Raw genomic sequence first — 17,746 nt, 5'->3', positions numbered from 1 at the left:
ATCTGTACTTACATTTGTACAGTTAAAAAGAAATCGTGGCCCAAAAGCTAAATTTCGTGACTTTCATGACAGTTTTCTGATTTCGTGACTTTCGTGACCGATAGACACCCTGATGTTGTTAGAAAATGCTACAGGCCAAGTTAACTGTCTTTTACCATTATTTGTAATGTAAATATTGTAGTATCCTATAACATTTCTCATATTTCAAAATTACTTCCAGATCTCTGCAAAGTTGTCTATTATTTGATTCAAGTGTCAATCTTTCTTGATCCGTTGTGCTCCTCAGGTAGTTTCCTATAATAATTTTGCAAAAGAACGCTCCGCACTAGTGGTCTGATAGGAATGGTCAGAAACAACATCAAAATTGTATAGAAATTCCAGAAACTAGAGCAAGGAAGTTATTTTTCCCTATAAGAAGAGGGCTGATTTGTCACGTTACTTAATGCCCACCGAATACTTAAAAATTTTCTTACGAGTTCGTTACAGTAAAAACTCAAGATTTAAGAATCGCATAAATAAAGAAATCAATATCATGTGTTTAATCTTTCTTTTTAATGCTACGAACACAGGGTGTCTACTAAAATTCCAAAATGAAATTTCGTGACCTTTTCTTTACCAAATCATAAAATTTCCTAATATTTTCAATGCGAATTAGGCCCAATTTTCATCCATGCAATAGAAACATACTTTGGTTGCGATTTGCTAGCGTCTAAAGCCGACGATAGAAATTTTTGGTATTGAACTTTGACGTTTTATAGAACAAAATATTTCAATCTGCACTTACATGTGTACAGTTTAAAAAAAATCGTGACCCAAAAGCTAAATTTCGTGACTTTCATGACTGTTTTCTGATTTCGTGACCGATAGACACCCTGGAACAGTTTCTTTAAATATATATATATATATAGGGTCATGGAATGGGCCTCTGGAAATTTGCCAGTCCAACTACACTTTAGTTACATCTCTGGTCACAAAATTCAAAAGTTGAAAAAACTATATTTTTTATTTTTATTATTTTTGCGTACTGTTTTTTGAATTTCACTTATTTATTTGTGTACAGCTTTCATCCTGTTTATTTTTTCTCTTTCTCCTTCTCTTTCCTACTTTTCCCCTTCCTTATCTGAAGAAAAGTTGTGAAAGAGTTTAAACTACTATAGAGCCTTCTGAACATATTTAGAAATAAATAACTCAGTACAGTACCTAAATACGAACTCTTAAATAATATTGCATTATACATTATCTAGATGTGATCAAAAACTAACTTAGCTGAACTGTTTTATAACACTGAAAACACCGATATCAAACATTTCTAGTCTTTATACAGGGTGATTATAAATGATTCATCGGGTATGTTGTATTGAAGATGTATATAACACATACAATAACGAATGCTACACGAAAATATACGAGGCTCATTTAACTCAAACTGGCAACACTGCTACGATTGAAGTGTCGTGTGGGCAGGAGACAAATGACGAACGTAGTGTTTTCCATTGGATGTGTACGAGTCAGTTCTAACGCTGCTGCGGTCCCATATTACAGTGTGTGTGACGAGTAGACATTGTTAAAGTGATTGTTGTGTGAAATACCGCGGTAACGCAATGTTCACGCGCGCAGAACAGCGTGTGTTTATCAAATTCCGGGTGGCATGAGGATGAAATGCTAGGACGATTCACAGAGGATTAGTAGAGGTCTGTGGTGAAGCTGCTCTACCGTATCGGACAGAGGCGAGATGGGTTGCAGCATTTCAGGCGAGACGACAGTCAACAGACAAAATGCACGGTAGAGGGCATATGCGAAAGACTACGGACGAAATTCATCTTGCAAGACTACGGACATTGATTGACGGTGATCGGCTCTGGACTTGTAGTGAATTGGCGCAGGAGCTGAACATTTCTTCCGGATCAATGTTCCGCATGGTAACACAAGATCTTTGCATGCAGAAAATTGCAGCCAGATGGGTACCCCATGCTCTGACCGAGGTTCAAAAGTGGCATAGGTGGGAATGTTCGTGCCTACACCTTCAACGTTACAATGAGGAAGGTGATGACTTCTTGCACCGCATTATTGCAAGTGACGAAACGTGGGGAAAATCCTACGAACCTGAATTGAAACTTCAGTCGAGTGAATGGCGCCACCCAGAATTTCCACGATCGAAAAAGCTTACGCAAGAACCAGCAAACGTGAAGATGATAATGTCGTCATACAACCACGGATGCATTATCCTATCACATCAAGTTTCACCGGGCGTTATCTCAATGCTTCATACCTTAGTCACCATTTGCGACCAGCATTGCGGCGCGAACGTCCACACTTCCTGGAGTCTGGACCAATTCTCCTATACGACAATCCCAGATGCCATACAGACTGTTACGACGATGGGGTTGGGAGGTACTGCAGCACCCGCCATACGCCCCGGATATGAGCCCCTGCGATTTTTATCTTTTCCCAAAAATGAAAGAACTTCTCAGGGGCAAACGTTCCAGAGACATTCCCAGCAATGTTCGTGCCTTAGGGAGCAGTGTTAACACCCTCTCACAACGTGGGGCTTTGACAGGTATTCAACGGTTACCAGACATCTGGCGATGGGTTTAACAGGCTGGCGGAGACTACTTCGAAGGACTGTTAAGCTTCTTGAGGTGAGTGATTCACTACATTCCATTTCACAACTATGTTGCCAGTTCGAGTTAAATGATCCTCGTACAATATTCAGACATAATGGTAACACGTGAATACAATTTTACCAGAAACCCAGCTTCAATGACAAGCATACATACAGCTGAGAAGGGTAAAACCGTTACATATAACAACCAGAATAGGTAGACTACCATAGCGTCCCAAATAAATATACGTATTGGTTGGCTGTAGATCTCAATGCATCAACTGCTTCAACTGCAATGCACCAAGCAGAGCTTTCGTCTATTAGTCATATGATGAACAATCTATAGCAGTATGGAATTTTCCATATAAACAATTAAGTATCGACGGATCAATGCCTACTGCGGATATGATTCCGGCATGACGATTATAAAAGGGCATTTATTTTGGGTTCAAAATCTAGACACTTTGTGCAGGTGATGGATACCCGTATGCCATGAACATCTATCAAGAGAATCTGCATGATGAATCTCTCTCTCCACTTGGGATTTAAAAAAAAAAGTGACTGCCTTATTGGATATTGTGACTAATCCTCTGCAAGCTGAGACATTCTTTTGATAATTTCTTTATCTCATATGCATTGCTGAAAATTAAGGGGTTTAAAGCACCCGATACAGTGCGAAAAGAAGAAGCGGTGAATGCCTTTTGGTCCTGCGAATGAAATGAAAAAGAAGCATATAGCAAAATGGGATGGTGATAATTACACATGCAGATGGAATGACATTTTGGCATCCAACTACCACACTAACTTCTCAATGGGGAGAACAAAATTACACTCTCGTAAGTCAAACAGTAGGATCGATGTCACTAAACCTCTTACAGTACTAAAAGTACAACAGCATGGGTCGCGTGGGTATGTAGATAGATCTCAGTTGCAATTATTCTATTCTATTCTATTCAGTGGGTAGAAGGTGAAGCCAAAGAATTGGTTATGACAATGATACTAGCTCAATAAAATTTTGAATTATCTATTTTTTGCAATATCTCGAAGAACTATTTGACAGTTATTCCAATTACGTTATGGCAGACCCTCTACCCGGTTCACGTATGAATTTTTTGCGGAATACTAAGAAAAACGAATGAACAGAACTAAAGAAATACTTACATAGACCCACATTTGTAATGTGAGAGGATCAATCTTATAAAGCTGATTGAAATTACAATAGACGATAGCATCCTCTGGAAGGCCATACTGTTGTCGCGTGGTTATCACAATGCTCTGTGGAACTTCCTCTCCCGTTGCAGCTTTGTTGTTGGTTTGATTCGTAGCTAAGCCATTCTGTAGGACAACGCCATTTAAGGATGTCTGAATTTGTCCTGATGCTATCATTGTCTGTTGGAAGAAAGAAAGAAAAATAAAATGTGAAACCTACGTACGTTGGCCACATCAGTTCCACAAGATTACTTCAAAAATATTAGTCCGTTTTTTCTTAATTCAACAACATATTTGGTCTAGGAATTAATTCGTGCGGTTGGTACGCACACATTGAAGCTGTAGTACAAACACAAAATACATACATACCTTAAGAAAAATATTGTCCATCGCTAGCCACCACTTTCGCCCATCTGTCAGGCAATGTACGGATTCCGTGGCGAAAGAAGTCCTCATCCTTGGAAGCGATCCAGTCAGAGACCCATGTTTCGATATCTTCTGAAGAAGTAAACCGCTGTCCAATCAAATCGTTGTTCATGCAATCGAACAAGTAGTAGTCCGAAGGAGCAACGTCTGGTGAATACGGCGGGTGGGGTAAAACTTCCCATCCGACATTTTCTAAATAGGTTTTGACCGGTTTTGCGACATGTGGGCGAGCGTTATCATGTTGAACAATAAGTTTATCATGTCTGTTCTCCCATTCTGGTCGTGTTCTGGCCAGAGCTTGCTTCAAACGCATTAATTGTCGTCGATAACATTCTCCATTCATAGTTTCACCCGGTTGCAGCAGCTCATAGTACACCACACCTTTCATATCCCACCATATGCACAGCATAACCTTTGCACAGTGAATATCTCGTTTTCGTTGTGATGGACCTGGTTCACCTGGTTTCACCCAGGCCTTTTTTCGTTTAGGGTTCTCGTAATGGATCCACTTCTCATCACCCGTAATAATTCGATGCAGAAACCCCTTTCTGCTCTGTCGTTGAAGCAGCAATTCGCAAATGGTTTTTCGTCTTTCAACGTCTCTGTCTTTCAATTCATGTGGAACCCAATGTGACATCTTTTGAATCATTCCCATGGCTTTCAAGCGTTTGGAGACTGTTGTTTGATCAACGCCTAATGCTGCTGCAAGTTGTTCCTGCGTTTGACACGAATCCTGCTCGAGCAATGCTGTCAATTCTTCGTCTTGAAATTTTTTTGGCTGTCCAGCTCGCTCTTGGTCTGCCAAGCCGAAATCACCACTTCTAAACCGTGCAAACCACTTCTGACACGTTCGCTCAGCTAGAGCATGGTCACCATACACTTCCACCAAAATACGATGACTTTCAGTCGCACTTTTCTGCATGTTAAAGTAATGCAGCAGGACACCCCGCAAAAACACTTTATCAGGCACAAATTGCGCCATGTTCACTTAACTACAAACTGGTGTTGTTGACGCTTTAATCCACTGCCCTATACTACGAACGATACGCGATGACAGGGGTTTGCAACACATGTGTGGATACACGGAACTGTGGGACGCTCCGTTCGTTGCGCCATCTCTTGTCCACCCGCACGAATTAATTCCTAGACCAAATATGATGGAAGTACGTATTTCAATATTTTTTATTTTAAAGTAATCCAAGTCTTACAGGAAAACGCAATCTCCACAAAAATTAAAGCTGTGATAACACGTTTTACTGTAATCAATTACTTTAAATATTTTCACTTTTACCACTAGAACATATTGCTATAACTATATGAAAACATTTAATTATTTTATTTTCTACTATGTACGGAATCAAATCGCATACAACTATTCACTAGATTGTGGTATGTAGTACTGTATCTCGTTCTTTGAAAAACTATAATTATTTATATCCACAAAAAATAGAAAGAATACGTATTTGCTCTTTCTTTTTTAATTATAAGGTTATATTCGGGTGTCATTACTTGAGTTACAATACTTAACAGAACTATAACATCCAGTTCACAAGAGAACGCAGTTTTGAAAATTTTTATCATCCGTTGAAAATTCAATTACAGGTTTAGTCTCTGGAATTATGAAGCATCACCTACAGTTGGTATTAGATGGTTAAGTATACGATCTCAAATGTACATGTTATCTATCAATGACAGACAGTCGCATGGGAGTATTACAAGAAGCAATGTAGAAATATATATCAAAGCTACTTGCTCCCACTAAGAAGTGATCATTTATGAACTCAAGTGTCGCTATCTATATATAGGCTATAAGTAGGCGGATAGGGTTAGAGCTTAAGTATGAATTTCCCATTTCCTGCAACTTTAAGGACACCATTACTAATACTTTATTTTCTGGAATAACGCTTTAAAAATTTCAAAAACTTCTCTATATATCATTTCTGGCTCTATTGATTGCAGGGAATTTCCCAAAGCTAAAACCTAACTAAATCGCCTTCTCGCACTTCACAGCGGTAGATTCGCTCGATTTTATACAAATCAACCACATTTTCAAGGCAATATCTATAACCTTTAAAAGTATTTGATGAACTGTAAACAGGTCCTGTGATTAAAACAATTCTGTAGCCTATCTAAAATTTTCCGCAATAAAATGGACACACAAGTCTTAAAATTCAGTGCAGAAACACATACTTCAATTGGTGTTGTAGTTGGAAGCTCTGCAACTTTCAAGGAAATCTCCACCGGGCGACTCTGTTTATTGTCTGGAGCAACTACTTCGCGGATCTCTTTAACATCAGCATGCTCCATGATAGGGGAAAGATCAGTCGCATTTATCACTGCCACATTATCAGGAACTTCTTTCTTGTTTGCAAGTCGCTCCTACGAAAAACAAAGAAAGAAAAAAAAAAATAAAATTAATCAGCTATAAAACTAAAGAAATCTTATCCCTTATAAATTATTATTATTTTAGATAAATTATAGACTATCAATACAGCAGCTACAGCCATCATCCCTATTTATCCTAGGATCAAGGTTTGTACCTCATTTTCTTTAGAATAGACCAGCCTTTCAAACGGTAGCATTCACATTTCCCTATCATATCCCTAACGCGGGAAATTTTGAGATATCGGGATTTTTCTTTTCTTTCTTTTTTTTTTTTAAAAAAGCCCCTCTGGACCTCCCTTGTGTTAACGCACAGATCTCAAAATCAACTAAAAATACCAAGGGCGGGAAAGAGTATTTACCAATGAGCATCACAATGGCCTAGAACATTCCAAAAGACCCGGATGTAATATAAAAATTTCCTGAGACACCCCTATTTATCTAGGATCATGGTTCGTCCATCATTCTCTTCAGAAAAGTGTTTTTCAAACGGCACCATTCACATGCCTCCATCATGTATCTAAGGCGGGAAAATCGCGAAAAAAGGGACTTTTTTTTTTTTTTTTTAACCTTTCTGCTCCTGTGGTTCCCCTGTTTTAACGCAGAGATTTGAAAAATACTAAAAAGTACACTGAATGTGTGTGCAAAATTTCAATCTTCTACGTGCGAAAGATCGTTTAAAAGTAATACAAATGGGCATAACAAATTATTATTATTATTTAAGTTATGAAGTCATCACACCCTGTCTCGACGCAGACACGCGTAAAACTGAGAAATGTGTTCTACAATGCCTCCAGGCTTAAAAAAATAAAAGACTTTACTGGTACTTTTTAAATCGAATAATGAAGACACTACCCTAGTACCTAAAAATAGGCACCATAATTTAAAAATGTTTCTCTGTTGGTTCAAACGAGACCAGCTGCTTTCTTTGTTAGCTGTGGGCAATCCAACTAACTGACTACATGGAGAGTTTAATAGACATATTAAGGGTATTAGTTGATACAGAAGTTCTGAATTGTCTATTTCAACATTTACGATAATTATATGATATTTCAAGGATAAATTGTCAAAATATTTATTTGTGAAGATGCATCTCAATAATAATAATAATAATAATAATCACTACAAAACTTATCAAGTTAGCAAAACGACAAAAATAGTCTTAATTCCTCAAAAACCTTCGCAGTTTCAAATTTTAGGCTTTCCCCTGGAATCTTGTTCACGAAGGAGTTGTTCCCCAAATTGACAGCTGCGGTCAATGAGATTTCTTTACAATATAATTTATGCTCGGCATTATAATCTCACCGAACTTTGGCCCAGAATATTACCCAATTTAAGAGCCATTACACAGATTTCAGTGGAAAATCTGGTGTCTACGAAATAAAATACAGCTGCTGGGAGGGTTATATAATCATGAAGGAAATAAATTCGAAGGCGTGTGCTAAATAACATCTTAAGATATCATAAAACAAAATATTAGCTGTTTCAAACCATTTACAAGAAACACAAGTGTGGTATGAAAGACTATCTTTTAAAAATCTGTTTAATCTTAAAACATACAAAATTTAATACAGGTAAGAATTGGTTAACTAAGAAATGGGGGAACGGTAATTACAAAATGCATCCAGTAGGAACAATAATAAAAACATTAACGTGAATTGCTATCTCTCCTTTCCGAACAAAAGACAACTAAACCTGACCACATCATTTGGTAGGATGTAGCATAGATACTTGACGAGTGACAAGCAGCAACTGACAAGGTGTATTTTTACTGCTTTTGTCCAGTCAGTCCATTCCTTTATAATTCATTTACGGTTTTATTTTTTCGCTCCTACTTTCATCCTCCGTGAACAAGGCTCCAGGGGAGAGACGATAGCTTGAAAGTGCAAGAATTTTTATTAGCGAGATTATTGTTAAAAATCTTTAAGAATGTTAACATACTGTCTGAAAACATCCTGGATTAAAAATTCCTTACGGGTTATTATTTTTCTACGATTGCTAACATATTCGGAACTATTATCATATAGCCCAAACCCTGAGCATGTTTATTTTCTGTACCTCTAATAGGGTGGTCTTATACAAGAATCAAACTTATCACGTTCGATAACGAAATGTGAACACAAATAAGAGAGAAAATGGACTTGATATCTATTCCTTTTTAGATTTAATTCTCGAAAACTGATCATGTCTATAAACTGCCACAGGTGATCATATCAATGATCCCAACGTACACGTACTTTTGGGCGTGTTAATAAAATCTATAAACCAATATTCAATCCAATGATGAACTATATCAGATCAGAAAGGTTACAAAGCCAGCAGTGAAACGTGTAAATATTATTTTATGCAACCAATACAGCCAACAGAATACATACATTAGGTGTCCCCATATCGGTTGAGACAACTGTTGCATCGTGGGATGAATGTGAAGATTCCCTCCTGGTAAAAATCCTGTCCTTGTGTGTCCAGTCGCGTTGTCACAAAGTGTTTCACCTCCTCGTCTGAAGCGAAGCAACGGCTTTCTAGGTGGTCCTTCACGTGCGGGAACAGGTGAAAAGTCGCTTGGAGCTACGCCCGGCTGTAGGGATTGATGCCGTGCTCGGTCGGTCACTACACTCGTTGTCGGTGAAGTTTTCTCTACCAGCCGCAAACTTCTCACACCATTCTACGGCACGCTGACGAGACACTACAGTCTCCCCGTAAACCTCCACCAGCTACCGGTGAATTTCAGCCGCGGTTCCATGTTTTGCCCACAGAAATCGAATAGCTGAGCGGACTTCTTCGCGAGACCAGTTTTCCAAACGAAATGAAATCTTTTAAGTTTTACGTCCCGCGATTACGCCGGCTAGGTTAAATGACACGGTGATGAGAAATGAAAGAAATGACTGAACGAAGAATGCGGGAGGAAACGGGAGAACCACGAAAAAGCCCACGTATACGGTGTTTGTCCACCATAAAGCCCACTTAGCACGACCTGGTATAGAACCAAAGACCTCATGCACCAGAGATGAACGCTCTATCATTGAGCCACCGTTGGCCAGTTTTCCAAACGAGTCGCCACTTGTGCTTACGTGCAATTAGCGGCATAGGTGGGCGGGTGATTGAAACTCTGCACAGTTGCCAACTCCATATAGTAAAATTAATTCACACTCCTCATTCCTTTATAACAGACGGATTTCCAGAAATATCGACCTTGTAACTTTAAATTCTGATCCTCCTTCGTGTTTTGTAATGATTACATGCGTCAGTAACGTATCAATAATTTAGTTACATGGTACTGCTAAAGTCTGTTTACAAAAGGGGAACAGAGAACAATAAGATTCTAGTAAAAAACTAAAATTTTCATTTATACATTATTGTAGAAATAGGAACTTACCTTATCCGTAAGAATGACTCTCTCCTTCAAATGTGGGAACATTTGTTTATGATCACCAATGAAGTAAGTGTGAGGCATGTAGGCCAATTTCTCGCTGTATTGTTGAGCCAGTTCAATAGGTGAGGTGACAGCATCAGTAATCAAATAATCCATGAAAGGAGCACCGCTTGTTCCCGGGTAACCAAGCCACATAACCTACGAAAACAAGAAAACACGTAAGATCTCAATAAAAACTAATACAACAGAAAATAATCAAAACAAATTTCTTCTTGATAAATAATGGTAATTTGCGACACAAGTTTGAAGGGCAATGTAGCTCGCAGATTATGTTCATTTTCCCAAGGAATGAAAAAATGCCAACTTTCAAATGGCTTTTTATTTCATTATTTTTAAGAGTATAGTAATCAGTCAGTAACATTATTTCAGAAGTAATTTTCTATGACTACGACGATGTACTTATTACATATTGTGCCTTTGGCAGGTCCTGGGACTAATGAGGTTTTTATTTTATTTTATTTCATTATTTTTTTAAGCAATCGTATCCTTCATTGAGGATTCATTTATTCTTTATCATTTCAGGTGGTGAAAATGACAACCAATGCTAGAAAAGTGCAAACTATGTGGTAGTACCTAAACCTGGGATCCATTATTGCAATTCAATGACCGTTCCATGCAGAGATTCACCGAGATTCTCCCGACGCTAAAAGACTCAAAAATGTGGAAAGCTGCATTTCTAAACATAGGGTTTGTTACTCAGGGGCATAGTAGTGGCTGATCACGAACATCAGACGTAAACATTCAGTCCACTGCACATGCATTTGCAAGAAGTCTTAGAAATTTGTTACGGCGTTACGTAAGTTTGCTTTCCCAAAATCCGCCGTTTACGATATGCATTTAAATTTTAAGTTTTACATCAGCTAAAACCCGACGATAAACCAAACAGACATTTTTAAGCGCATAAAGATGGACAAGATTTTAGCCAAGATTCTGTTCAAGATGAGGTAACATTTCACCTAAGTGAGTATGGTTTATAGATACAACGTGTGAATTTGGGATAGACATCCTCGAGAGGTCATGGAGTTCATTCAACGTGGTAGCCCCAAAGTCAACGTGTAGTGTAGATTCATTGAACCACTTCTCTTTGTAGTAAACTATCACTAGTTTCACATATCTTGACATGTTACAAAATTTTCTGTTCCCTCACATAGAACATTAGAATCTAAATCTGATTTCCCCACACTTGCTTTGGAATCCCGGAACGCATAGAATGAGATATCCCCATAAAAATGGATTGAGAGAGGTGATCTATTTCCCTGGTCACCCCGTTAGCCTGAGATTACTTACTACCCTGGATTTTTTCCAGTGGGAGTATGTTCAGGAAACAATTGTGGAACAGCTACTTGGGAGGATACGACGTACTATTGAGACAGTTACAGCAGGCAGCATGGATAAAAATTACAGCAGGCAGCATGGATAAAAATTGAGTATCGCTTACACATCCTACGTGGCAGTCGTGGAACGCATATAGAAATTTACTGATTGCGGAAACAAAACCTCATGCCTATCTGGATTCACTGTTATACAAATCTCTTTTAATGCATCTAAACATTCGGTATTATGGTCAGTTAAAACTTGAGCCTTTCAATTCGAATATACACACTGTATATCTCGTCTTCCCAATAAAATCTTCTCTTAGTACACTGGGAAAGAGTATTTTATAAGCGATGTTGCACTCATCTACAGGAAAACATTATTTTACAAATCTCTGCGGGCACCTCCGATACTTGGCGCAGATTAAGAATAGGCGTACAAATATATTATCATGGTTTTTCGATCGAATCTACCTACAAAAACGGTATTATATAACCGAATACTTTTTGAAAGAAAGTTAAGATGCATTCCTTGGTGCAGGTTTACTTTTAGGATGGCATAACTAAGTATAAATACAGCGTTTTTTTTTCCTGAGTCAATTTGAGAGTCTGTATGCTATTTAGAATTTTTGCCGAGAGACTTCAGCTACTAGTACTATCTGCTTTAAAGTAAAGTGTGTTTTCTTTAAGTCAACCTACCTACTTGAAAGTTACTGGGAAAAGAACATTAGATAAAACCTGCTTTAGAAGGTAACAGTACAACAAACAAGCAATAAAAATGTGATTCAAGATCAAAGCAAAAGAGCAAGATAACATCTTTTAATGATGTAATTCTACGAAGTATAAACTAGAGATGGCCAGTCGGATCTGGGTCCGAAATCCGAATCTCAGATTTTGATTCTTATCCAAACCCACATCCCACCCAAATTGTGATAAACTTGAATATCTAAAATTCGCCGAAAGTAATTTCACGAAGTCCTGACAGTGACGAAGAAAACAGAAAATTAAGACGAATATTGACAAGTCTATTTGTCTCCTTCATTCTACTCTAAAGATCAAATGCTTGCCTTACATAATAATAATAATAATAATAATAATAATAATAATAATAATAATAATAATAATAATAATAATAATAATAATAATAAATAAATAAATAAATAAATAAATAAATAAATAAATAAATAAAATCCTGATTTGATCAGGATGAGAGTTCGAATGTCGAATCTAGGTCCGCCCGGTTCCAGGACCGAGATGAAATATACACATATTTATATTTGAAACTCGAATATTTAAAATTCCTCAAGAGACCTATTTCACTGACAGTTAAGAAAGCATAAACAGCTACGAGAAGTATTGACTAGTTTTTACGTATATTTATCTTGCTCAGTCTGCTCAAAATATCAAATGTATACATTACAATTAGTTTTAATGATTATTTAGTAAACCACTATATGAGCACCGAAAATAAATTATGAATTTTAGTGCCTCTTATTTAGATTTGAAATTTCGGATTCATACATAGAATCAGGCTGCAAGATAAATATTTGAGATCTGGAAACCGAAACATGTGCTAGTACCAAGATTGTAGTCGTACTGCGAGCGGAACGCACTTGCACTATTCTCTGTTCCACATAACCTGATAGGAAAAAGAAGTCCCCCCCCCCCGCTCAAGAGCAAGGGCAAAAAACGTGAATGTTGGTGTTCCGTCTTCCACCATCAGTCCATCACACGGAAGTAAGAGTGTATCTAAATATGTCTAAATCGTAAATTGTAACTTTCATAATAACACTACATATTTTAAAACACATAATTACATTTACCTGTATTAGTGAGGAAAGTAACACATTTGTTAGTACAATGAAAATTTTATTGAACAGCTGTATTGTTTATTTTTCTTCTTTCGGCATTTGGAGTTGTGACAGAGTCGGAATGGCAAGTGATGGCAGGGTTGGTAATCAAATGGTTATTTACTGTATTGATACAATAATTTCATAATATACAATCAAAAACCAAGTACAATAGGTATGGATACAATATCAGAGCATTAACAGGTTGACTGCCAAGGTAATTTGAGGGTCCCAAGAGGCCGTAAATTTCATCTTACCTTTGGCTCGATTATGGATAGTTATATCACATTTTTGTCGCGATATTTTGTTTCTCCAGAAAATGTACCAATGGGAGCCGAGCACCTTATGTGATTCTCATTGTCTCACAGTAATTTGTTACAATGAGTATCATATATGATGCTCAAGAACCTGGATAAGTTAGTAATTTGTAATATCAAGCATGAGCATCATATAAGCTGCTCATGGCCCCAGAGAAAAATAAGGTGGGCACAACATATCTGCCGTGTCGTGACAAAACGCTGTAACTTTGGCGAAGAAGTTTTGCGAAAATGAGCCTTAAAGTTTTCATCCGAAAATGTGATCTGTATCGTGTAGAAATAGTGTATCTTGACTTTGGAAACACGTGGTTACATGTAATGTTACGTAAATGCATGTTGTGTGATTAAATTTGGTGAAAATTGATTGGTTGACCATTATTGCCTAGTTACACTGGTTCTACACGATACAGATCACATTTTCGGATGAAAACTTTAAGGCTCATTTTCGCAAAACTTCTTCGCCAAAGTTACAGCGTTTTGTCATGACACGGCAGATATGATGCTCATGGCAGTCAACCTGTTAAGAATGATAACAGCAGGATCCAAGGTTACCAACTTTTCTTAAGAAAAAATCGGGACGGGACAATCGGTGCTGGAGCCCCCCCTCCACCCTCCGAAATTTCGATGTGAATGGTTTATCATCAGGGTGTCTACTAAAATTCCAAAATGAAATTTCGTGACGTTTTCGTGACCTTTTCTTTACCAAATTATAAAACTGCCTAACATTTTCAAGAGCGAATTTTCATCCATGCGATAGAAATGTACCTTGCTTGCGATTTGGTAGCGTCTAAAGTCGACCATAGGAATTTTTGGTGGTGAATTTTGACGTTTTATAGAATAAAATTTTCCAATCTGTACTTAGATTTGTACAGTTTAAAAAAATCGTGACCTAAAAGCTAAATTTCGTGACTTTCGTGACCGATAGACACCCTGATTATTGATGTTTCTTCATCATCATCATCGATCATTGTATCTAAAAAAAAAACAACATCGAAGAACAGAATAATACTTTACAGTACAGATTAAGGTAAACAATGCGATTGCGCGGCTAACCAGAAGTGAAGACGACGACGCCGACACTGGTATCAGATTTGGCAGATGGACGGTACCCGGTATAGTTAGCGTGGCGGCCACCCGCTGAAATGAGCGCTAGTGTTACTGCTATTGCGGTAGCATCACTTTTATGTAGAGATTACAAAAACAACATTTTTAGCGCTGCATAGAATCTACTATCATCATAATCGGCTGGATTATCAACTCAAAACAATTAGGGAATAACTGTAAATTAAAGACGAGCTGCTAACTATTTTTTTCATGAGTCAAACTAAAAGACAAATTTGTTACATTGATTCTATACATAAAACTGTGCGTGTAAAACAATAAGTTATTCCTTTGTAAAAAATGAACCAGTAAAATATTAATTAACTTTCAAAATTGATGAATTAGAGCAATATGCGCCCCGACGAGTGTCCGGTCGGGACGCGGGACAAATAAGTCAGAAATCGGTACAGTTAGGACAGAACCGGGACTGTTGGCAACCCTGGCAGAACCTGAAATTAAAAAAAAAAAATCTCGTTTCCTCTTTTATAAACAGATGTTCTTACATTAAAAATAACATGAATAATATATATATATGCACTGATAATAGTGAACCCACACCTCTTGCCCCGGGCGCCTCAACTCACGCGAATGCCCTGGTTTCTATTGACTATTTTTCAATGAGATCATTTTCCTACGTTTTTCCTTCGTACATGCACCTGATCCGCTGGAAATAGGACTGAAATAGTGATGTCGTCATTTTCTCTTAGTTACCATGGCGATCGCTATGTTTTTTTCTAAACAAATACATGAAGCGATAGGAATACTATGAAGTATACTGTTAATAACAGGGTGGAAAAAAAATCATGATTTTTTAAAAAAAATCATTTTTGTTGATTTTTGTTGATTTAAATCGATTTTTTTGATTTAAATCAAATCTTTCTCCTCGTATAATACAAGTCGCGAACTGAAGAAAAAGCATTAGGAATTAGTATTAAATGCTAATTATGCCATTTAAATGAAAGTATTGGGGTTGAATTTTGAATTATCCCTAATCGATAACCTATATCAATCCCAAACAATGTTTCTTAACCCTTTTAAATTATGGCTCATTTTAAAGGTAAACTATAGACTTTCAGTCAAGCAGCTACAGCATCATCCCTATTTATCCTAGGATCATGGTACATACATCACTCTCTTTAGAATAGAACAGCTTTTGAAACGATAACATTCACATTTCCGTATCATGTCCCTGAAGCGAGAAATTTTGAGAGTAATCGGCATTTTTTTAAACTTTTTAAATTTAAGTTTTGATCCCCTTTGGATTCCCCTGTGTTAACGCACAGATCTCAAAATCAACTGGGAAATACTAAGGGGTGTACTAAATGTGTGTGCAAAATGTCAAGCTTCTATCTTGAGTAGTAAGGGTGGGGAAACTATTTAACAATGAGCTAAGAACATTCCCATAATGCCCCAGATGACCCGGATGTAATATAAAAATTTCCTCAGACAATCCTATTTATCCTATGATCAGGGTTGGCAAAAACCATGATTTTTATTGATAAAAACGGAAAACCGGTTTTTTGGGTTTAAACCCGGTTTTTTTTGTTTAAATAATTTGCTCTACATACTTATACCACATATAAACATAAACAAGTTTTTTTTCCACCTTGGTGTTATTATGCAACAACCGGGTTATGCTACAAGGGGCCACATAAGCCCAAAGTGGAATCCAAACCGCTTCTCGGCTTACATCCGAGAGAAATTATCCTCCGTTTGAACTCTTAACCGGGACTAATTGGCCACAAATGCGATACGTCTGCCGACTCACTCACGAAGGACTCCTGATAAAAAAAAAAAATACGTTGTACTAATCTCTACATACTTGTTAATATAACTGTCAAGAGTCATTTCAGAACGAAAAAAGATAATCAGTTACACAAGTGAAACCATTATACAGAATTACATATGGATAATTTCAAAGTACTGCAGAGTACAGAAGAACTAATTTAGTCCAAGTTAGTTCACTACCTAGACTTGGTTTATTAGTCCAAGTTAAAGAAATACGACGACTTAATTTGCATATCAGCAAGAAAAGTGAATTAAGATACGAATTATTTGAGTCCACTTTGGCTCTGGCCCATTTATACATATATAGTTACAAAAGATACTTCTGATTTCAATAAATGCCTCTCGTGAGGTTTGTAACCCCTTCCCCCCAAAGTACGGCATTTCAATGTATTTTATCAATAGTAAACATTATTAAAACGAAACAATATTTAGAATTTCTTTGATTGCAATTGCATAACAATAATAAACTATTTTAAAAATCACAAAAGAAACATTCATAAACTTATATATATTTTTTTTAAAAAAGTTCCTTTTGTAGTATAATCTCTTTGAGTAATGAATGGGGAATTTAGGTCTGAATATAATACGGATACTATACGGGAGTGAAACGTGACAACACACAAATGTGTGTTCATCAAGATTTTACGAACATTTTTCGTTTTTTGGTTTAAACCACATTGGTTTAAACCAGCCAACCCTGTCTAGGATCATGATTTGTACATTATTCTATTCAGAATAAAACAAATTTTCAAACGGTACCCTTCAAATGTCTCCATCATGTATCTGGGGCGAGTAAATCACGAAAAAAGGAATTGTTTGTTAAAAATATCTTTTTTTTAATTTTTACCTCTGTGGACCTCTCCCCCTGTTTTAAGGCAGAGATCTGAAACAAATCTGAAAAATACTGACGGGTGCACTGAGTAAATGTGCAAAATTTCAATTTTGTAGGTGCAAAAGTAAGCCCGCGAAAAATAATATTCCCCAAATACCCCAGATTCCCGTATAAAAGAGGATCTCAGGTAACAGTTTCCTGAGACATCCCTATTTATCCTAGGAGCATAGTACGTACATCATTTTCTTCAGAATAGAACAGCCTTTCAAACGGTACCATTCACGTGTCTCCCTCTGAGGCGGGAAATTCACGAAAAAAGCTAATTTTTTTTGTTAAAAATTTCATTTTTTAAAAAACATTTTTGCCCCTCTGGACCCCGCTGTTTCCACGCAGAGATCTGAAAATTATTAAGGGATGCACTGAACGAGTGTGCAAAATTTCAGTCTTCTGATTGCAAAATGTAACCCGCCAAAAAATAACAATAATACGCATA

The 17,746-nt window shown here is 37.1% G+C and overlaps 1 protein-coding gene across 4 annotated transcripts in view; it reads right to left on the bottom strand.

Annotated features, from left to right (window-relative positions):
• sxc (O-linked N-acetylglucosamine (GlcNAc) transferase sxc) overlaps window positions 1–17,746 on the bottom strand; it is a 144,540-nt gene that overhangs the window by 16,248 nt on the left and 110,546 nt on the right. For all 4 annotated transcript variants that reach the window (XM_081727722.1, XM_081727723.1, XM_081727719.1 and 1 more), the window contains exons 13-15: window positions 9,996–10,190; window positions 6,428–6,616; window positions 3,764–3,991 (exon numbers count right to left, since the gene is read on the bottom strand). In XM_081727722.1, the coding sequence (XP_081583848.1) occupies window positions 3,764–3,991; window positions 6,428–6,616; window positions 9,996–10,190 (612 nt within the window). The remainder of the gene's footprint in view (window positions 1–3,763; window positions 3,992–6,427; window positions 6,617–9,995; window positions 10,191–17,746) is intronic.

Source organism: Thermobia domestica, chromosome 10 (assembly GCF_964235325.1).
Source record: "Thermobia domestica chromosome 10, izTheDome1.hap1.1, whole genome shotgun sequence".
Lineage (NCBI taxonomy): Eukaryota > Metazoa > Arthropoda > Insecta > Zygentoma > Lepismatidae > Thermobia > Thermobia domestica.
The sequence above is the reverse complement of the archived record's forward strand: the minus strand, read 5'-3'. Positions and strand labels throughout refer to the sequence as shown.